This window comes from Podarcis vaucheri, assembly GCF_965113315.1.
Source record: "Podarcis vaucheri genome assembly, chromosome: 6".
NCBI lineage: Eukaryota > Metazoa > Chordata > Lepidosauria > Squamata > Lacertidae > Podarcis > Podarcis vaucheri.
In genome coordinates this window covers 103,708,790-103,732,169 of record NC_138764.1, presented here as the reverse complement: position 1 = coordinate 103,732,169, position 23,380 = coordinate 103,708,790, and the positions used below count along the sequence as shown (strand labels likewise).

At 46.3% G+C, this 23,380-nt stretch overlaps 1 protein-coding gene across 6 annotated transcripts in view; it reads left to right on the top strand.

Annotated features, from left to right (window-relative positions):
- The window catches only part of LOC309534075 (sodium-dependent lysophosphatidylcholine symporter 1-B-like), a 46,501-nt gene that overhangs the window by 11,955 nt on the left and 11,166 nt on the right, over window positions 1–23,380 (top strand). For 4 of the 6 annotated variants that reach the window (XM_082226016.1, XM_082226015.1, XM_082226017.1 and 1 more), the window contains exons 3-10: window positions 2,502–2,626; window positions 4,099–4,231; window positions 5,306–5,384; window positions 7,393–7,550; window positions 10,088–10,178; window positions 11,229–11,350; window positions 12,396–12,479; window positions 22,308–22,391. In XM_082226016.1, coding sequence (XP_082082142.1) covers window positions 2,502–2,626; window positions 4,099–4,231; window positions 5,306–5,384; window positions 7,393–7,550; window positions 10,088–10,178; window positions 11,229–11,350; window positions 12,396–12,479; window positions 22,308–22,391 — 876 coding nt within the window. The remainder of the gene's footprint in view (window positions 1–2,501; window positions 2,627–4,098; window positions 4,232–5,305; window positions 5,385–7,392; window positions 7,551–10,087; window positions 10,179–11,228; window positions 11,351–12,395; window positions 12,480–22,307; window positions 22,392–23,380) is intronic. The other 2 variants (XM_082226018.1, XM_082226019.1) reach the window with 1 other exon arrangement.

Genomic DNA, 23,380 nt, shown 5'->3' with positions numbered 1-23,380 from the left:
CTGACAGTAAGAGCTGTTTGACAGTGGAATTTGCTGCCAAGGAGTGTGGTGGAGTCTCCTCTTTTGGAGGTCTTTAAGCAGAGGCTTGACAACCATATGTCAGGAGTGCTCTGATGGTGTTTCCTGCTTGGCAGGGGGTTGGACTCGATGGCCCTTGTGGTCTCTTCCAACTCTATGATTCTATGAAACATGCAACACCAGATAGTGCCAGACAGCGCAAAACATTTGCATAGCGTTTTTCCATAGGTTCCCCCCTTTTGTTATAACAATTTGATTTCTGACTTATTTATAGCGGTTTTTCCCCTGTGTGCAGATCCACCCCTGGTTTGTTTGCAGGGAGATGAAATGTTGGTTTCTTAATATGATGATGTTGATGATTTATTATTTATACGCTGCCCATCTAAGAGCCTTCCAGCAGGATACTATAATACAATGATTCATCAAATATTAAAAGCTTCCCTAAACAGGGCTGCCTTCAGATGTCTTCTAAATGTCAGATAGTTGTTTATTTCTTTGACATCTGGTGGAAGGGTGTTCCACAGGGAAGGCGCCACTAGCGAGAAGGCCCCCTGCCTGGTTCCCTGTAACTTGGCTTCTCACAGGGAGGGTACCGTCAGAAGGCCCTCGGAGCTGGACCTCAGTGTCCGGGCAGAACGATGGGGGTGGAGACGCTCCTTCAGGTATACTGGACCGAGGCTGTTTAGGGCTTTAAAGGTCAGCACCAACATTTTGAATTCTGCTCAGAAATGTACTGGGAGCCAATGTAGCTCTTTCAAGACCGGAGATATATGGTCTCAACAGCTGCTCCCAGTCACCAGTCTAGCTGCTGCATTCTGGATTAGTTGTAGTTTCCGGGTCACCTTCAAAGGTAGCCCCACATAGAGCACATTGCAGTAGTCCAAGCGGGAGATAACTAGAGCATGCACCACTCTGGCAAGACAGTCTGTGGGCAGATCGGGTCTCAGCCTGCGTACCAGGTGGAGTTGGTAGACAGCTGCCCTGGATACAGAATTGACCTGCGCCTCCATGGACAGCTGTGAGTCCAAAATGACTCCCAGGCTGCGCACCTGCTCCTTCTGATTGGCACACAAGGAGGTTTGAGAATGTTGCATTATTATCCCATGTTTTCCTGTGCATTTATCTGTCATTTTCCTTATTGCAAAAAGTCTGGGTTTTGTTGCACAAGACCTCTCTTCAATCAACTCCAATAGTGCAGCTTCAATTTGCTATTTTGTGATGGAGCCCACATTCAGGGCATTCATTTAAAGCACTAGGATGCCACTTCAAACAGTCATGGATTCCCCCAAACAATTCTGGGAGCTGTAGTTTGTGAAAGGAGCCCATCCCAGAACTATAGTATTGAACGATCATTCCTTCTTTCCAGGGAACTCTGGGAATTGTAGTTCTGGGAGAGAAATAGGGGTCTCCTTAACAACGCTCAGCACCCTTAAGAGACTACAATTCCCAGAGTTCCCTGGAAAGAAGGAATGACTGGTTAAAGTGGTATCAAAGTACTTTAAATGTATGGTAGGAATGTGGCATTATCCCACTTGAAAATAGCAGTGGTCTGGAAGTGCAATTTATCTGAAGCCGGACTCAGATTAGTTGCTCACGTGATTTCCAGCCCTTGAAATTTATTTCATTTGGCTTTTGGTTTAGGGAAGCGTTTAATGTTTGATGCATTACTGTATTTTAATATTTTGTTGGAAGCCGCCCAGAGTGGCTGGGGAAGCCCAGCTAGATGGGTGGGGTATAATTAATAAATTATTATTATTATTATTATTATTATTATTATTATTATTATTATTAAAAGGTAAAGGGACCCCTGACCATTAGGTCCAGTCGTGACCAACTCTGGGGTTGCGGCGCTCAGCTTCCAGGTCATGTGGCCAGCATGACTAAGCCGCTTCTGGCGAACCAGAGCAGCGCACGGAAACGCCGTTTACCTTCCCGCCAGAGGGGTACCTATTTATCTACTTGCGCTTTGACGTGCTTTTGAACTGCTAGGTGGGCAGGAGCAGGGACCGAACAATGGAAGCTAACCCCATCGCAGGGATTTGAACCGCCAACCTTCTGATCGGCAAGTCCTAGGCTCTGTGGTTTAACCCACAGCGCCGCCCACGTCTATTATTATTATTATTATTATTATTTCATAAAATGTGCATACTGCTTGACTGCAGAAAACCTCAAAGCCATTTACAGAAATAATAAAACAGCAGAATAATTAATAAAAGGAATTAAAGCATTCAAAAAAATGCACATCGGCAATAAACTAAACATTCTAGATATCTGGAGAGGCCAGCCTAAACAAAACAAACAAAAGTTTTTAGTAGGCACTGAAAAGAGGGAAGAATCCTGCCTGATGTCAATAGACAGGGAGTTCCGAAGTGTCGGCGGCCCTTAGACACTAAATAATCAATTTTGATATGTTGTTTGGGTTGATGCTCCAGGTCTTTCCACACTGCCTAACAGATTCCGTCTCCCCCTTTGCCTCGATCTAGCTGGAGCCTTTCCATGCTTCGCTGATCCTTTTCCTGGGGAAAGCCTGGGATGCTGTGGCCGACCCCGCCATCGGATTCCTGGTCAGCAGAAGCCCCCGCCGGAGGTGGGGCAAACTGATCCCCTGGTGAGTGAGAGGGAAAAGGGGAAACCGGGTGGATCTGTTGGTGTTTTGCAGGAAAGATCAAGAGGCAGCCTGGTCATAAAAGCTGGAGGTGCATTAAGCCGGTTGCTTCTCATAGGGCAGTGGAGTTGGAAGGTACAAAACGAAAAATTCAGCCTTCATCAACCTGTGGGTCCCCAGATGTTGTTGGACTACAACTCCCATCACCCCTAGCTAGCAAGGCCAGAGCTCAGGGATGATGGGAGTTGTAGTCCAACAACATCTGGGGATGCACAGGTTGAGAACCGCTAATCCATGTACTTCTGGACCAGAGATTTACAGAAGATGGGAAGAAGTACGTATATGAATTATTTGAAGAGCAACTGTAACCAACAAATCATGCTAGTAGGACTACAAGAAGTTTTGTAAGGGGAAATATACGAAGTGTTACAAAGTAGGAAAAGATAGAGATATTGGTTATGAGTTTGAAATGTAGTAGGGAAAATAAGAAATGCACACTAAGAGATCAGATTGGGAAATTTTCAGACAGGACTGATGGAAGTCAAAAAAAATTGAATAAGATGTAAAAGTATGTTTAATAACGGTTGAAAATGATATGTTAAAAAACTAACAAAAAATTATATAATTTTTATTATATATACATAGAGAGAGAGAGAGCCACTAGTCCATGGGTAGGCAAACTAAGGCCCGGGGGCCAGATCCGGCCCAATCGCCTTCTAAATCCAGCCTGCAGACGGTCTGGGAATCAGCGTGTTTTTACATGAGTAGAATGTGTCCTTTTACTTAAAATGCATCTCTGGGTTGTGGGGCATAGGAATTTGTTCATATTTATTTCCCAAAATATACTCCGGCCCCCCACAAGGTCTGAGGGACAGTGGACTGGCCCCCTGTTGAAAAAGTTTGCTGACCCCTGCCTTAAGCCAAGGGCGTGGAACCTTTTCGGCTCCACGGGCCGAATTTGGCAGAAGTGGAGATTTTGCAAGTCTCCCCTCTTCCCCCTTTATATTTCCAACCTCAGAGATTTAAAGGGGAAGAGAGAGGCGGTTGGCCAATGGCATTGTTAGTCCCCCCCCCTTTGAACCAGTTGAAGCTGAACATTCAGGATGGATCCTGGCATGTTCCTGATGTGGCCTGACATTTGCGCCAGCGATCAGATCCCTGGTTTCACATCCTGGTTCCGCAGCTCTACCTGTTGGACTCCTGCCTTTCCTGTGGCCCTTAAAGGCACAAGAGCCCTTCTGGCAAACAAAGACTTCCACTTTGCCCACTCTTCCATTGCCCACTCTTCCAATAACTGTGACAAATTCCCCATTGCAGTGGAACCTCCAGATACAGGGATAGTCTACCTCTGAGCACCAGATTTTTTTTGGCACAGTCAATGCAATCCTGCTTGCTGCCTGGCGGCATCCAGCCGGCTGCTCTTAGCAACGACAGCCCTGCAAGGTGGTCCTTACGCTCTCTTCTTCTCCTTGCAGGGTCGTCTGCTCCACGCCATTTGGGGTCTTCTTCTACACTATGCTCTGGTTCGTGCCCTCAGATTCCCTCTCTGTGTCACTGAAGTTCTTTTGGTATTTGGTCATGTACTGCCTCTTCCAGACCTGCATGAGTGTAAGCGCTTGTGCGTGGGACGGATGGATGAATGAATGTTCCCTTCAGCCATTCATGTATTTATTGATGCTGAGGTTTATATATAGACACGGCACGTCCTGCAGTTCAAGGTGGGCTTTGTAGACCAGGAGGGTAAAAGACAAAGACACACACACACACAACACACACACAGCGGGGAGTTTAAAATGAAAGCCACATTTTTAAAAAGCTACAAGTAGGCATTGCTAAAAGCCCTGCTCACAACATTGCATTGAGGTTGAATCCTGACAAGACAGAAGTGCTGTTTTTGGGGGACAGGGGGTGGGCATGTGTGGGGAACTCCCTGGTCCTGAATGGGGCAACTGTGCCCCTGAAGGACCAGGTGTGCAGCCTGGGGGTCATTTTGGAATCACAGTTGTCCATGGAGGCGCAGGTCAATTCTGTGTCTAGGGCAGCTGTTTACCAGCTCGATCTGGTACGCAGGATGAGACCCTCCTTGCCCGCAGACTGTCTCGCCAGAGTGGTGCATGCTCTAGTTATCTCCCGCGTGGACTACGGCAATGCGCTCTACGTGGGGCTACCTTTGAAGGTGACCCGGAAACTACAACTAATCCACAATGCGGCAGCTAGACTGGTGACTGGGAGCAGCCGCTGAGACCATATAACACTGGTCTTGAAAGACGCCCTACACTGGCTCCCAGTACATTTCCAAGCACAATTCAAAGTGTTAGCACTGACCTTTAAAGCCCTAAATGGCCTCAGTCCAGTATATCTGAAGGAGCGTCTCCACCCCCATCGTTCTGTCCGGACACTGAGGTCCAGCGCCGAGAGCCTTCTGGCGGTTCCCTCATTGTGCGAAGTGAGGTTACAGGGAACCAGGCAGAGGGCCTTCTCGGTAGTGCCGCCTTCCCTGTGGAACATTAAGCTTTAATGTTTAATTGGTTATTGTATTTTAGTGTTTTGTTGGAAGCTGCCCAGGTGGGTGGGGTATAAATAAATAAATTATTATTATTATTATTATTATTATTATTATTATTACTATTATTTCCACCCTGACAGATTCCCTCCTTTACCTTCACCTTTACCTCCTTTTAGTGCTACCACGTCCCTTATTCCTCACTGACCATGTTCCTAGGAGGGAGTCAGATGGACCGCGACTCTGCGACCGCCTACAGTAAGTCCCTTGGCAGAGATCGCCATTGATCTGGAAATGTAGCTCCTGCCATCCTTGTTTTCTGAGACGGTGAATCTCTACAGCAAGCATCCCCAAACCCAGCCCTCCAGATGTTTTGGCACTACAACTCCCATCATCCCTAGCTAACTCTGCTCTGGTCAGACCTCACCTGGAGTACTGTGTCCAGTTCTGGGCACCACAGTTCAAGAAGGACACTGACAAACTGGAACGTGTCCAGAGGAGGGCAACCAAAATGGTCAAAGGCCTGGAAACGATGCCTTATGAGGAACGGCTAAGGGAGCTGGGCATGTTTAGCCTGGAGAAGAGGAGGTTAAGGGGTGATATGATAGCCATGTTCAAATATAGAAAAGGATGTCACATAGAGGAGGGAGGAAGGTTGTTTTCTGCTGCTCCAGAGAAGCGGACACGGAGCAATGGATCCAAACTACAAGAAAGAAGATTCCACCTAAACATTAGGAAGAACTTCCTGACAGTAAGAGCTGTTCGACAGTGGAATTTGCTGCCAAGGAGTGTGGTGGAGTCTCCTACTTTGGAGGTCTTTAAGCAGAGGCTTGACAACCATATGTCAGGAGTGCTCTGATGGTGTTTCCTGTTTGGCAGGGGGTTGGACTCGATGGCCCTTGTGGTCTCTTCCAACTCTATGATTCTATGATTCTAAGAGGACCAGTGCTCAGGGATGATGGGAACTGTAGTCCCAAAACATCTGGAGGGCCGAGTTTGGGGATGCCTGCTCTACAGGGACTTCCTAGTCTGGAAAAAATAATAGAATCAGAGTTGGAAGGGACAAGGACCCTCTAGCCCAGGGGTCAGCAAACTTTTTTTCTCCTTCCTCTTTCTCTATCTTCCTTCTCCTCCTCTCCTCCTTCTCCCTGCGTTGGCTCTGGAGTTTTTCCTGGCCCCGGAGTGCCGCTGGGCAGTCGGCTGGGTGGCCAGGCACCCTCGCTCTCAGCTCGATTTGGGTCGCTGGGGGGGCGTGTTCAGTGGTTTCCCCAGTTGATGCGCTGGGCGTCCCCAGTTCCCCCTTGGCAGTGGCAGTGGCAGTCTCAGCAGCCCGAAGCCAGCCTGGTAGCGCAGTTGGCTCTGGCTGGCTTCAGGAGCTGCTTGCTGCCGTGGCGCTCTCCATTTTTCCTCGCCGGAAGTCCTCATATGATGTGTCTTGTGCCGTTGAACCAATCACACAACATTCATTCCCTCCTGAATGAACTTTATTACAGTCACAGACCAGGATAAAAAAACATATAAATAAAATAGCCGTTAGGATTTTTTAAACAGATAATTGTTAGAGCAAATAAGGAGAAAGAAACAAGCATAGGATAAAACATCTGAATAAAATACAAGATTAAACACAGATAATGGATGGATAAAAACTGATAATTAAAACAGTTAAGAACTAAAAACAAACAAAAACACGCAGTTAAAAGTACTGTAAGAGCATAAGAACTAAAAGACTCGCAGTTAAAACGACTATAGGAGGCTGCAGAGTAGAAGCCTCTGAAATAGAGGACACTCACAACATTAGAAACTGATGTGCAAATATGGTTAACTTAAGACTTAAAACTTCATTCCCTCATAATAAATCTACAACACTTAAAATATAAATCCGGGGACTTTAAATGAAATCCGGGGACATTCTGGGGACGGATTTTGTCAGGGACAGATTTGTAAATCCGGGGACTGTCCTCGGGAAACGGGGACGTCTGGTAACCATAGGCTAGGTTCCAGCCATGCAAAATCCAGAGTTGTAGAAACTTCTGCAAGCGCCACTCTGATTTTCATCCAGGCCCCTTCTGGCCAGGCAAATATCACTCAAGGAGGGTGTGAGATGGGGATGGTGAGGGGTCTGGCCTAGGGGAAGGGGTTGTGGCCTGGGCAGAGTCCAGAGGGCCGGATGGAAGAGCCTTGGGGGGCTGCCCCCCACCCTGGTTTAGAGCTGTGCTGCGACTCCTTTCCGCTCATGCCTCTCCCACTTTTCCACGGCTTTCGGCAGGGATGGGAGTGGAGATGCTGAGCACCCTGGTGGGGTCGGGTATCCAGGGGCAAATCGTCGGGAGTCACCACGCCAGCATGAGGAAGAGGTGCGACGTGACGAATGGCACCCTGGCAGAAAACGACACCTCTCTGCTCCCGGACGTGCTGGAGAATGCGGTAAGAGTTGGGCCGGCCCTTGGCGGCTGTAGGCAACCAGCCACATGGGAGCTGAAATGGGACTGGGAGCCACATGGAGCAAGTGAGAGCTGCAACAAAATGTTGCAGCATGCCCCAGCCTAACAGAGTTCACAAGAGACTAGGGCTCTGCGGGACCTGACATCTTTCCGCAAGGCCTGCAAGACAGAGTTGTTCCACCAGGCCTTTGGTCAGGGCCCAGCCTGACTCCCTCCTCTGGCAACCTGCACAGAACTTTGCTTAATGGTTGCCATTAATTTGATTTTAATTAATTGTTATAATGAAATGTTTTAGAATGTTAGATTATTTGATTGTTTGATTATTTGATTGTTGTTAGCCGCCCTGAGCCCGGCTCTGGCTGGGGAGGGCGGGATATAAATAAAATTTATTATTATTATTATTATTATTATTATTATTATTATTATTATTATTCTAGCATGCGTAACCTTCCTTGAGGAGGCTCCATTCCCCCATGCTGCCATCCCTATTCAGATTAGCTCCATTAATAATAGCACTGTAGTGCAGTCATACCTCGGGTTACAGACGCTTCAGGTTGCATTTTTTTCGGGTTACAGATGCACCAAAACCTGGAAGTACCGGAATGGGTTACTTCTGGGTTTCGGCAGTCACGCGTGCGCAGAAATGCTAAATCGTGCTTTGTGCATGCGCAGGAGTGCCAAATTGCAACTTGCATGTGCACATGCGCAGTGCTTCGGGTTGCGAACGCTGTGGGTTGCAAACGTGCTTCCCACACGGATCACGTTCGCAACCCGAGTGTCCACTGTAGTAGTAAAAGGTAAAGGGATCCCTGACCATTAGGTCCAGTCGTGACCGACTCTGGGGTTGCGGTGCTCATCTCGCTTTACTGGCCGAGGGAGCCGGCGTACAGCTTCCGGGTCATGTGGGCAGCATGACTAAGCCACTTCTGGCGAACCAGAGCAGTGCACGGAAACGCCATTTACCTTCCTGCCGGAGCGGTACCTATTTATCTACTTGCACTTTGACATGCTTTCGAACAGCTAGGTTGGCAGGAGTAGTAGTAGTAGTAATAATAATAATAAGAATAAGAATAAGAATTATTATTTATACCCTGCCCATCTGGCTGGCTTTCCCCAGCCACTTGTGGGATGTAATCCATTGGTGCAGTCAAATGCAGCATTCCTTATTTCCTAGAGTGTGCCCAGGCAGGGGGACATCTAGTCAGGGTAACGTCCTCTTAGACTGATTTGGAGCTTCCTCTCCCTCCATGTGACCTGGGAGATGAGCATGGCTCTGGCTGCCTCCACAAAAGAGCCACGTCACAAAGCCATGTTCTCAGTTCGTCTGTCTTCTCCATACTGTCTTGTTGCTGTTCTTCTGCTGCCACGCTGCTCTCCTGCCGCCCTTTTGTTGCCTTAATGTAATTTTTCTGTCTGCTGGCTCTCAGCCAGCAGCACATGAGTTCAGTCTCCCTATGAGATGAACCCGCAGATTCTTGTGTAACTATTAAGAAAAGTCTGCCTTCTGGGAATCATATTGTGAACTGAAATGTGAATAAACCTTTTGTTACTTTGCTCAGAAAGACTCTTGTGTCTTTTTAGGTAAAGGTAAAGGTACCCCTGCCCGTACGGGCCAGTCTTGCCAGACTCTAGGGTTGTGCGCTCATCTCACTCTAGAGGCCGGGAACCAGCGCTGTCTGGAGACACTTCCGGGTCACGTGGCCAGCGTGACAAAGCTGCTCTGGCGAACCGGCACCAGAGCAGCACACGGAAACACCGTTTACCTTCCCGCTATAAAGCGGTACCTATTTATCTACTTGCACTTAAGGGTGCTTTCGAACTGCTAGGTGGGCAGGAGCTGGGACCGAAATATGGGAGCTCACCCCGCTGCGGGGATTTGAACCGCCGACCTTACGATTGGCAAGTCCTAGGCGCTGAGGTTTTACCCACAGTGCCACCCACGTCCCAGCAAGTCCTAGGCGCTGAGGTTTTACCCACAGCGCCACCTGTGTCTTTTTAAGCGGGATCAAAAGGGGACACCAGGAATAAACTTAACGAAGAGATTCTAACGAACCTGCAAACTAGCTTCTACTATATTGAGGGGAATCTTCTCTGCTACATCACTTACTAGCGTGAGTGAGGAAAGGCTAATACTTATTCAATATACAGTGGTACTTCGGTTTACGAACAGAGGTAAAGTTTTCAAACCGGGACACTACTTCCAGTTTTGCGGAGTTTGTAAACCAAATAGTTCGTAAACAGGGCTGTTCTTAAACCGAGGTACCACTGTATCCTTTCCTACAATCTTTAATATTCCCATACTACTCTGGGCGGCTCCCAACAGAATTAAAAGCACAACAGAACATGAAACATTAAAAACTTCCCTAAATGAACGGACATGGCTAACTTAGGTCCAGTCCCTTCAGTGGGTTTACTCTGAGTGGAATATGCATGCATTGCACCAGAGAACAAGCCTTCAGATTTTGACTGGTTGTGATTTTGCACTCGGCCAGTAAATGGTTTTCTCTGTTTCCCTTTCAGCGCACGGCGTATGTTGTCGCCTCCCTGGTTCTTGGCTCTCTTTATTTCCTTTCCTGTTTGGTCCTCTTCTTGGGAGTGAAAGAGCAGCCAGGTAAACGTATAACTATTTCATATTTTTGGCGCTCACTGTGACTTTTCTTGAAGGTTCAGCCCTGGGTCTGGTCACAAGATCCAGGGTACATCCAGACAGAAGCTTATGGTGGGATGGCTGCGGCTTATGCATGCAAGATTCTTTGCAAAGTCCAAAACAAGACCCATCTTCCCTTCTGAAAAAGTTAAAACACACCCATACATTGCTGTTGCCAATGACCTATTTGCATCTTCTGAATTGCCTGCTTGCAATATTAAGATCCTGTCTGGAAACACCCTGTGAAGAAAGAAATGTGTTGTTGTTTAGTTGTTGTTGCTTTTGAATTCTGGTGGTGGAGGAGACACTTGAGAGTCCCATGGACTGCAAGAACATCAAACCTCTCCATTCTGAAGGATATCAGCCCTGAGTGCTCACTGGCAGGACAGATCCTGAAGCTGAGGCTCCAATACTTTGGCCACCTCATGAGAAGAGAAGACTCCCTGGAAAAGACCCTGATGATGGGAAAGATGGAGGGCACAAGGAGAAGGGGACGACAGAGGACGAGATGGTTGGACAGTGTTCTCGAAGCTACAAACATGAGTTTGACCAAACTGTGGGAGGCAGTGGAAGACAGGAGTGCCTGGCGTGCTCTGGTCCAGGGGGTCACGAAAAGTCGGAAATGACTAAATGACTAAACAACAACAACAACATCAATATGTCCAAATTTTTGTCCTTCCAAATTATCCATTCTTTCCACTACATCACAAATCCTGCTAATGTTTTAACTTGCTTACAATGGTCTTGTAAGTAAATTATAAACCTTTCCCATTCTTTTTTTTAAAAAAGTTCTTGCCCTCTTGGTTTCTGAGCTTCCCAGTTAATTTTGCCATTTTGGCATAGTCCATCAACTTGGTTTGCCAAAGGAAAGCTTAAAGGAAGTTAATGCTAGCCTGCTCCCCTTCTATTACGCCATACGTTTGCCTTGGGCATTCTGGTGCAGAAAGGCAATTCAGAAATGGCAGAAATAAATCCATGTTACTGTTCCTTTCTTCCCTCTTTCTTTTTTGCCAGGACGATACACCCCTTTGGGAAAGACCAGACTCCCATTCTTTGCCAGTCTGCGGGCCGTCCTAAGCCACAGCTCCTACACCCGGCTCCTTGCAGGTTTCTTGCTGGCATCGCTGGCCTTCCAGGTAATAGCAGGTCCTACCATGGCTGGGTAACAGGGCTTTCCTGGGGCGGAAGCAGGACACAATTGCTCAGCGCTACACTGAATTTGCCGGACGGGCCATAGCTCAGCAGTAATAATAATAAATAATAAATTTTTATTTATACCCTGCCCTTTCCGGTTCAGAAAACCGGGCTCAGGGCAGCTAACAACAAATTTAAAACACGTAATTGATGCAACAAAAAACAGCACAAAATACAGTATAAAACGTGAATAACGATAAATTCAGAATTCAAAAATCAATTTAGGGGGAAATCCATCAAATAAACATTAGATGATCACCGGGGCTAGCTGGCTAAATTATTCCTATTTGGGCCAGTGAGGAGACCAGGGGAGAATTAGCTGTGGGATCCCAGAGCAGGTAATCTTCATAAAAAGGGGAGGGGGAGGGAAGGAAGGGGAATAAAAGATCAGGCTAAGTTCAAATTGAAAGCCAGGCGGAATAGCTCTGTCTTACGGGCCCTGCAGAAGGAGGTTAAATACTGCAGGGCCCTGGTCTCATGGGACAGAGCATTCCACTAGGTCGGAGCCACCACTGAGAAGGCCCTGTCCCTGGTGGAGGATAATCTAACTTTCGTAGGGCCCGGGACCTCTAAACTATGGACCTTAAGGTCCTCTGTGGGGCAGACCAGGAGAGGCGGTCCCGTAGAGCACCTGTTTGGCTTGTCGAAGGTTCGATCCCTGGCATCTCCAGTTAACGGGGTCCATAGCAAGGGATGGGAAAGTCCTTTGCTCCTTCCGACCCTGTTCACTGATTGGCAGCATGTGCAAAATGCACTTTCAACCCAGGTTTATCTTTACCTGCCCCAGGTAAGGGCAGGTGAGTGTGGCTTGACCAAAAGAACCTGGCAAGGTGGTGTTTCCCCACCACTGATTTTCATTCTGAAAGCAGCCTCCTTGACGGTCACAGAGGATAAAAATGGAAGCAATGGTTTAGCAAGGAGTGGCATGCCACACTTGCCCGTTCAGCGCCCGAGTGCTCGCTGAGGCTGTTCCGTTTCCACCCACAGCTTGCCCAGGGAATCTTTGCCTTCTTCTGCACTCATGCAGCTGGACTGCCTGGGAGCTTCCAGCATCTGGTGCTCATCATGTTGGTACGTATTGCCCGACCTTTTTTAAAAATCGTTTTTATTTGATTTTTCAAATATAAATTTATAACAAAACCAAATACATTTCCATATACAGTGGTACCTTGGTTTTCGAGTGTCTCGGAAACCAAACATTTTGGCTTTTGAATGCTGAAAAAGCAGAAGTAATTGATTATGTTTTCGAACGCGCCTCGGAAGTTGAACGGCTGCATTTTTTTTCCATTTTCTGCATTGACTTTGCAGACCGCCCTTTGCGCCACAGTTGTTGAATGTTTCAGAAGTCAAATGGTCTTCCAGAACGGGTTACATTCCACAACCGAGGTACCACTATAGAGAGATTTCTCTGAATCTGGAGACCTCCGCCCATCCCCTCCATGGCTCCTAATGTAAATGTTTTCAACTGCATATCAAATCTATATTTTATATAGATTTTATATATGGGACACGGGTGGCGCTGTGGGTTAAACCACAGAGCCTAGGACTTGCCAATCAGAAGGTCAGCGGTTCGAATCTCTGCGACGGGGTGAGCTCCCGTTGCTCGGTCCCTGCTCCTGCCAACCTAGCAGTTTGAAAGCATGTCAAAGTGCAAGTAGATAAATAGGTACTGCTCCGGCGGGAAGGTAAACGGCGTTTCCGTGCGCTGCTCTGGTTCGCCAGAAGCGGCTTAGTCATGCTGGCCACATGACCCGGAAGCTGTACGCCAGCTCCCTCGGCCAATAAAGCGAGATGAGTGCCGCAAACCCAGAGTCGTCCACAACTGGACCTAATGGTCAGGGGTCCCTTTGTAGCACCCTGCTTGTGGTTAACGCTTAGCTGGAATGAAATATTCAACGCAGCATCAGAGAAATTAAAATAATAATTTATTTGTCAGACAAATAAATGAGAGGCACAGTGGTATATGGTTACCAAGCTCTGGCCTGGCCTCCTGCCATTATGGCCAGCACTTATATTCCCTTAATCCAGCCCCCTTTGCTCCTCCTGTGGCTGCCTCTGTTCAATCAGCCTGGTTGGATTTCCTATTGGCTGATTGCTATAACCAATTCTAAAAGATACACCCATATCCTCCTGTCCTTATATGGAACACAAAGAGCTATATATTGTTACATCTATAAATGACAAATAAGTAGTAATATATCTTACATGTGTCTCAACAAGGAATCTTAATTACCAGCTCACCTCTTGCCTTCCTTGCCCTCCAAAACAGATGGTTAATAATTTTAAATTTTTATCTTAAACATATGTCAAGGATCTTGAGTTTCACATCAACATTGAAAGATCTCCTTCATTTGAAGGTTTCTAAACAAATGTCTGACAACTAATATATCAGGACTGCTTGGATGGCGTCTCTTGTCTGGCAGGGGGGCTAGACTGGTGGCTGACTTAATTTCAAAATACAACTCTTACAACTATATGAAATAAGAATCCAGCATTTCTAAATCCTTTGCATAATTACATTTAAGCCAATATATTTAATACACAACACAGGTAGCCTCTTAAAAGGAATAAGGCCTTTTTAAAGTAGAAAAGGGAACTCAGTAAAAAAAGCAGTTTCAAAAGAAGCCTCTTCAGTTTACACTCCCCCTCTTCTCCAGCCAGTTGCTTTGTTTTCCATGTGCTCTTGGCCTTTTGTCCTGTGGCTCAAGTTTAACGGTTTTATTTTACTATTTACCCATTCCTAATTATGTTTGGTCTATGTAACCTTGTTCTTAACCTGTAATTCCCTTTTTACGACTTTGAGAATTGTTTTCTGCTATAAATCAAGGGGCCCCTTTGTCTAGGAGGAAAACATTGCCAAGATCCTCTAAGCAGCTGATCTGCCTGGCATGAAACTTTTGAAAATCTAAGCCCATTTAATTTAGGAACCTGATCAAGATATAAGCCAATATATGCCTTGATTAAAAATGCAGTCTATATTCAGATGCCACATTCCCCCCTTTCAAGCTCAAGGACCTTGCTACCAAGCGTCCTTGATAGCTTGATCTTCATCATATTCCTGAGTTAAAGCTCTGTATAGGGCCATGATATGAGGTAGAGTTTCATTCGAAATCATCTTGCTAATTGTACTTCTAAAACATGTAATGATACATGGCATCATACATAAAACCATTACCACTACTGTCAAGAAAAACAAGCAAGACAATAGTATCCCTTTGAGTCCTGTGACATTAGGTAACCAATTGGTGAGCCATCCCATATCCCATCCTTCCCATGTTTGTACTGGGACATGTGCTATATTCTCCATCTTTGTGGCCAACACACGGATTGCCTCACCATTATCTGAAATGTTAAAGCAACAGGCATTCCCTGTCAAGTTCAAGACTCCACATAGGCCTCCCTGCTTGGCAAGTACATAATCCATTCCCATTTTCAGCTGCAAAATGGCGGCTCTACTTTCATCCAGCTGTTATGCAATAAGTCTCAAACTCTGGGCCGTTACATTGGTTACAAGTTCCACTACTGCTTGCAATCGAATTATTCTGTTTAGATTATAAATAGGATCCCGTGCCCCTTGTATGAGCTCACCAGGATTCCAGGAGGCAGGATCATAATAGGCTATAATGCGCTCTGGTGGCCAATCATCAGTACCGCTCCAACTTTGGGTACTTCCTCCTGCTATATGAGAAATATCAGCGTTTCTTCGTGTACGCTTGGCCAAATTAGTGGGCATAATCCACATTGGTGGTAATACCCATCCCAGGAAACAAGCCCCACTCCATTTGGAGGGGAGTTTCTTGTATGCCCATTCTCCACATATCCACCACAACCATCGGGTCTGAGGGTTTTGGTATGTGGAGTACAGAAGGCGAAATATCAAAAGAGGTAGAGAGTTCACAGTGCAGTATGTTAGATTGCCTTTCTCTGTCACAGTTATGTTCCATACCACTTTCCATGCATGAATAAAAGGAGGTGCACAGGGCAAGGCATTCCGAGTTCGATAGGTAGTACCGTGTGCCCAGGTATTCTTAATATTATCCCAAGTATAGTGACAATGAGAAGAGCCTATCATGGTAGAATCAGCTGCATCTGATGATTTATGTACACAGAATTCCCCTTGTACAGGTATAACTCGTAATGGTTTAGTTGAGTTCCATCCGGGGAAATTCTGTACTTCTGTTTGGTGTGGCATTTCGCTTACCATACCAATGGCATTTAATGGTATTGGTAATAAGGACATACCTCCCTCTGAATCATCTGGCCCAAGAGAGCAAACAAGGCAATTGGTCCTATTTGCAACATTGGCTACCATTCCAGCTAAACCTACCTACATATTGTGGTCATAGCGGAATCCATATTTAGCAAATTTAGTCAGATTCAAGGACCCTTCCCCTTCCCAAGGGATCAGGATTAATAATAAAATCATGTTGATGTCTAGCATATGCATTCCTTCCACAAAAGATTACCTTATTGTGATAGCAAATAAATATTAGTCCCAATATAATTCCCCCAGTGACAGAAATGGGGAACCACCAAGACCAAAACATATATCCCAAGGATCCCCAATGTGTAATATCTCTGATAATTGTTCCACAAGGAGGCAGTCAATCAATTGTATAAGAGAATCTTCCCTTTCACAATCGCTGGTTCAGATGCTCCTCAAGCTTCAGGCGTGCGCAGGTCAGCCAGCTTCCAGGTTGTGGCTGCAGCAGGCCGGTCGTCTAATGTTGCCCGTGACCTAGCCCGTTCCCGGTAGGGCTAGATACAGGGGTTTTTGGAGAGAGTCAGTTTTAAAGGATTAGAGGGGTCACCTTTGCACATCCAACTGCCTTCGGACTTCTTCAAACGGGAGTGATGAATCCAGGGGGGTCACCTCAGCTACCTTCACCGCTGTTGGAGTAGAGAGCAAGACGGTGTAAGGTCCACGCCACTTAGGTGCAAGTGGATCACGTTTCCACTCTTTCACCCATATGCTATGCCAGCCTGGAGCTGATGAATCGGCACGGCAATGCTGCACGGCGTGCGCTCGAGGGCCCACCTGTTAAGATAAAAAAAACAAACAAACACGGGAGAGAGACAAAAACACGGGAGAGAGATTGCACTTGTCCCTGTGTCGCATGGTCTCCTATTTGTTTGAGGTCAGTTGGAATATCCTGAACAAAGGAGGGCGGCCTCCCATACAGGAGCTCAAAAGGTGACAACTTAAGTCTTTTTGTGGGTGTGCACCGAACACGAAACAGTGTTATGGGTAACACGTCTACCCTCCTGAGACTTTAGACATATTAGTGGGCTTCTGGCATGCCCTGCAGATACCTTGCACAAGCGTCTGGCGGTAGGTGGTAAGCCTGGCCAGGTGAATTGCATTGATTGGATCCCAATTAGGATCTTCCAAGGGAAAGTTGTCCTGGAGATGACGGTCAATATTATAAATATTTCCCACTCTGGCCTGCTCACGCAAATATATCTGTGCCTTTTCAATTATGTCTCTCCTTTCCTCAGTGGTGAAGAGAGTATTCAGGAGCTGGCGACAATCTGTCCAAGTAGGACTATGAGTATTTACTATTGAAGTCACCAAGTCCATCATAGCCTGAGGTTTTTCTGCGAAAGATGGGGTGTTTTCCAATTCATCAGATCCGTAGTTGTGAATGGAATGTACTGGAGGATCGAAGTTCGAGGTGGCCGTGGTCCGGGTTGCCCATTAACCAGCACAGGCTCCTCAAGTGCATCAAATACTCTTCTAAGAGGGGCTACTACGTGACCTTTCTCTTCGCTTTGCTCTAGGGGCCTCAAATCATAGGGGATGGTATCTGTCCCAAGGCGTTCTTTTAGCAGCTTTATACGCCTGGCTGTATTGCTTGCTGACCGATAAAGGTCTCCCTGTAACTTCTGTAATAATTCTCTAGGACTTGGATGTACAGGGGTTTGGGGTGGGCAATTAGTTGTTCCACTAAAGGAGACTGTAGATGGAGTTCTACTGGGACTCACAGGTGGAATAACCACTTCTGCTTGGGCTTCATTATAGGACTCCAATGCCTCCTGAAGATATTTATCATAATCTATCAAGGAATCAAGTTCTGTGACTCCACCCCCATTATTCATTCCACTTTCTTGCCTTGGGGTTACAACTGGTGGAGGGTTTGAATTAGGCTCCCTTCGATGTGGAGCATAGGGTGGAGGTGGAAGCACCTCTTCCTCTGGTCCCTCAAAAATGGGTTTGAGTTTATTTGGCAAGATTCCTTTCCTAGCTTTGGCTTTTACAGCCAATAATTTGCATCGTTGGACTTTGCATTCCCTTATCCATGGAGGATTTTTATTTAATGTGCTCAGCCAAGAATCTATATATGAAAATTGTTCTGGGCACCCTCCAGTTTCTTTGGTGATGTTAGACCAAAGTTTGCTTACTAAATTTATATCAAAGGTTCCTTGAGATGGCCATCCAGTATTTTGTTTTGGCCATTCTAGTTCACATAACGTTCTCAGGCGCTCTGGCGTCATTTTGACTCCATATGCCCCTGAGAAGGCTTTCTTAAAATTATTTAACATACATTCAAAAGGTGTATTTCCCCCCTTTGAACCCCCAACTCCCATTGTATGGCCCTGTGAAGTATCCACTCAGTCACTCACACACACACCTTACTGGGAAACGAAGTAGTACTCACTCCACACTTAGGTCAGCTACACATTGTACTTTCTCACACATGCAATGCGCCAGATACTTCAACCATACTCTACCTCCCAATCTTCCCTTTTCCCTACACCAGATCACCATCTGATGTACCCAGCCACCTAGCGTACTCAGTTCCCCTTTACTGAGACGCAGAAGTTTGATCAGGACTTCTCTTCCTCCCAATTAATTGGAGGGCCAAAACCCCTTAGTGCACTTACCCTTAGCTGGTTCCCTGTTTATTTCTCTGGTTCCCCCCGGTCCGTCGCCGTCAGTGGGCAGGGTATCAGACAGACAAGACTGCTGCGTTCCCCTGGAAAAAATTTTTCCAGTGCGCGCTGGGTAGGCAATCAGTTGTCTTCTCTCTTGTACCCCGTCCAGTAAGGCGAAGGGGCTGCGTTCCAGCAGACCACTTATCCGAGTCGCAGGCACCATAAAATGTAGCACCCTGCTTGTGGTTAACGCTTAGCTGGAATGAAATATTCAACGCAGCATCAGAGAAATTAAAATAATAATTTATTTGTCAGACAAATAAATGAGAGGCACAGTGGTATATGGTTACCAAGCTCTGGCCTGGCCTCCTGCCATTATGGCCAGCACTTATATTCCCTTAATCCAGCCCCCTTTGCTCCTCCTGTGGCTGCCTCTGTTCAATCAGCCTGGTTGGATTTCCTATTGGCTGATTGCTATAACCAATTCTAAAAGATACACCCATATCCTCCTGTCCTTATATGGAACACAAAGAGCTATATATTGTTACATCTATAAATGACAAATAAGTAGTAATATATCTTACATGTGTCTCAACAAGGAATCTTAATTACCAGCTCACCTCTTGCCTTCCTTGCCCTCCAAAACAGATGGTTAATAATTTTAAATTTTTATCTTAAACATATGTCAAGGATCTTGAGTTTCACATCAACATTGAAAGATCTCCTTCATTTGAAGGTTTCTAAACAAATGTCTGACAACTAATATATCAGGACTGCTTGGATGGCGTCTCTTGTCTGGCAGGGGGGCTAGACTGGTGGCTGACTTAATTTCAAAATACAACTCTTACAACTATATGAAATAAGAATCCAGCATTTCTAAATCCTTTGCATAATTACATTTAAGCCAATATATTTAATACACAACACAGGTAGCCTCTTAAAAGGAATAAGGCCTTTTTAAAGTAGAAAAGGGAACTCAGTAAAAAAAGCAGTTTCAAAAGAAGCCTCTTCAGTTTACACTCCCCCTCTTCTCCAGCCAGTTGCTTTGTTTTCCATGTGCTCTTGGCCTTTTGTCCTGTGGCTCAAGTTTAACGGTTTTATTTTACTATTTACCCATTCCTAATTATGTTTGGTCTATGTAACCTTGTTCTTAACCTGTAATTCCCTTTTTACGACTTTGAGAATTGTTTTCTGCTATAAATCAAGGGGCCCCTTTGTCTAGGAGGAAAACATTGCCAAGATCCTCTAAGCAGCTGATCTGCCTGGCATGAAACTTTTGAAAATCTAAGCCCATTTAATTTAGGAACCTGATCAAGATATAAGCCAATATATGCCTTGATTAAAAATGCAGTCTATATTCAGATGCCACACCTTTACCTTTTATTTAATGAATATCTATCCTGACTTCTTTGTGGGGGACACTAGGGGACGTTGCATCAAGCGAGTGTCGTCCCACACTTTGCACTACTGGGGTGCCAACTTGAATAAAATATTGGGGAGAGGGCAGGTAAGCCCCGCCCTGCATAATCGATCACATGATGTGGTACACACAGACTATTTGAATGGCAATGCCGATCAGCTGAGGGGGGAGAGGTGGAGGAGGCCCCTCAAATATTTTATGGGGGGGGCAAAGCCCCCTCAGCCCCTAGGAGTTGGCTCCTATGTTCCAGTACATTTCCCCATCACTTTCTGAAATATACTCAGAGTCAAGAGTGGATTTCATGCTCTTTATTCAGCTCATAGTGGTGAGGAGGAATGAAAGTTTCCCCAAAGTATCTGCTTTATATACATTATTTATATACATTATTTATACATAGTGGTGAGGAGGAATGAAAGTTTCCCCAAAGTATCTGCTTTATATACATTATTTACACAATGGGCTGCACGTGATTGGCTAATTCCAGAATTCACCTGTAGGCCAATCAGGTTGTGGATTCACTTCCATCTGGAGCTGGATTGGGTGGCTCCTGCAGACCAATCATACTGCTGCATTGTTCAAGGACCAATCAGACTGCTGCATTCTGAATCCTATTGTTCTAGGACCAATCAGACTGCTGGATTTAGGATCCTATTCAACTCAGTACATAACACTTTCCATACTGCAAAACAAATTCATATTTTGTGGGAGAAGCAGGTTTGCTGTGCAAAAGCTCCAAACCAGCTTTCCTTGCACAGCTTGAATTTGCTGGGATATGGCTGGATACGACCCCAAAATAGGGACAGTGTGCTAGTCCCATGGGTTACCCGAGAGGCGAGGTCCAAGTCCGGTCCGGGGTCAAAGGTGCAACGTGGAGACAGTCCGTAGTAGCTGGAGCTGGGTGCAGGGCAGGGAGTCGGGTGAAGTCAGGAACAGGCTTGCAAGCCGGGAGCCAGGGCAGGTCGGGAGCTCAGGCACGAAAGCAGGACAGGGTTCAGGCAGGAACTAGCAACCAACAATGTTGCTCCCGCAACTTGGGACTGGGGCTGGCCGGCTTTTACCTACCCTGAGGCATAGGGCGGCCCCGAACTTCTGGTGACTAGCCTCTCCTGGCCTGGAGGCGAGCACCTCCTGCGGGTTCCCTCCGCCTCTCTGCCCTGAGCCGCTGCAACTTCGGAGGCTGGGGGGCTACCGGACCCAGAGGCAACCTCCGCTTCCTCTGCCGGGGCTGAGAGTGGAGCACCTGCAGGCAATGGGTCCTCCATCACCTCTGGAGCCAGAGCAGACTCAGCTGGTGCCTGCACCTGAGGACCCAGCACAGGTGAGGACCCTTCAGGCTCATGCCCCAGCCCCGGCTCAGCTGGTTCTGGAGGCGGGGACTCCTGTGCAGGCTGGGATTCCTCAGGTTCAGCATCCAAGTCCGAATCCCAGGCCATCACAGACAGTCTGGAATTGTCCGTAAGTCTGACTTCCGCCTGAGCTTTGTGGGAGCAAATCAGGAAGGATGCAGAAGGAACAGGTCACCAGGTGGAGCCCTAAGGTGGGTTGCTCATTCATCTGCTGCGATTAATCTTCCTTAGAAAGCCGAATAAGATTATCCAAATAAGATAAATACAGTGGTGCCCCAGAAGACGAATGCCTCGCAAGACGGAAAACTCGCTAGACGAAAGAGTTTTCCGTTTTGGAGGTGCTTCGCAAGACGAATCTCCTATGGGCTTGCTTCGCAAGACGAAAATGTCTTGCGAGTTCCTGCTGGTTCCCCCCCTTTTTCTAAGCTGCTAAGCCGCTTATCAGCTGATCCGATCAGCAGATAAACCACTAAAAGCCGCTAATAGCGCTAATAGCGCTAATCCGCTAATCCTTCAATGGGCTTGCTTCACAAGGCGAAAAAACCGCTAGACGAAGAGAATCATAGAACAGATTCTTTTCGTCTTGCGAGGCACCACTGTATAGCCTTGTGCCAAAGAGCTCTGAATTTCTGAATTTTCTAAATTTTTATTAGAAAATTTATTTACAACATAACATAAACCCCCCACCCCCCAATACAGAAATCCACCCTCATTAAACCAGAACATACAATAAGCATAACATACAACAATACAAACAACCAAATAAAAGACTTCCTTTATCCTGTATCTGGCCTCCTCATTTACGTCTTATAAGCTGAATAATTATTAAGATTTTTCTCATTATAACTTAAATATCCACAAATTATCCTGCAGGCATTAATCGAGACAAGTTCGGGTATGTATTTTAGCAGTGGCGTAGCGTGGGTTGTCAGCACCCGGGGCAAGGCAAGTAATTTGCGCCCCCTAACCCGTGGATTTGCGCCCGCTAACCCTAACCCCCAGATGTTGCGCCCGGTGCGGCCGGCCCCCCCTGCACCCCCCACGCTACGCCACTGTATTTTAGGGCACTGTTTTTTGAAGTATTCTCTGCATTTCCCCCATGCTTTTTGAAACTCTAGTCTAGTGTGATCTCTTATTGCCTCTGTTAATCTAGCCAGTTCAATATACTCTAACAGTTTGTCTTGCCATTCCTTTTTTGTGTCAAAGAGCTCTGGGTCATGCCGGGTGATGAGTTTCCTCTCCCCTCTTTGCCTCCAGGTGGTCGCCTGCCTCTCCATCCCTGTCTGGCAGTGGTTCCTGGTAAGGTTTGGGAAGAAGATGGCTGTCTTCATAGGCCTCTCGGTGAGTGTCCATCACAAGACCTGTTCTCAATGACTTGTCTGCATTTTGCCATTTTCAGTTGCATTTGCAGAGGGTGGTGGCAAGGAAAAGGGACCGTTTTAGCCATAGTTTCCTGCTCGTGGCATGCTCTCCCCAGGGGAGCCTGCCTGGCGCTGTCATTGACATCTTTAATAATAATAAATAATAATAATAATAATAATAATAATAATAATAATAATAATAATAATAATAATTTATTATTTATACCCTGCCCATCTGGCTGGGTTTCCCCAGCCACTCTGGGCGGCTTCCGACAAAGAATTAAAATACAGTAGTTTGTAAAACATTCAAAGCTTCCCTAAACAGGGCTGCCTTCAGATGTCTTCAAAAAGTCTGGTAGTTGTTCTTCTCTTTGACATCTGGTGGCAGGGCGTTCCACAGGGCGGGTGCCACCACCAAGAAGGCACTGGACAGATTAAGTCAGGGGTCAGCAAACTTTATCAGCAAGGGGCCGGCCCACTGTCCCTCAGACTATATTTTTTTTTGGGGGGGGAATGAACGAATTCTTATGCCCCATAAATAACCCAGAGATGCATTTTAAATAAAAGCACACATTCTACTCATGTAAAAACACCAGACAGGCCGCACAAATAACCCAGAGATGTATTTTAAATGAAAGGACACATTCTACTCATGTAAAAAACACGCTGAATCCCTGGACTGTCCACGGGCCGGATTGAGAAGGCGATTGGGCTGGATCCGGCCCCCGGGCCTAAATTTGCCTACCCCTGGATTAAGTCAACTGTTCTGTGGTTTGTTGATAAGATGTTTCCTGCCGCTGAAGTTTTCCGCTGTTGCTGGGTCTGTTTCATAATAGTTTTCCTGCAGTTTATTATCTGATTTATGATATACTTTATGCTCTCTTTTTAAAAGTTGCTCAGAGACTCCCCCCACCCACCTTTTACACTTTTCTATAAGTGACTAACAAGCCAAATAAATTTACCAGTAAT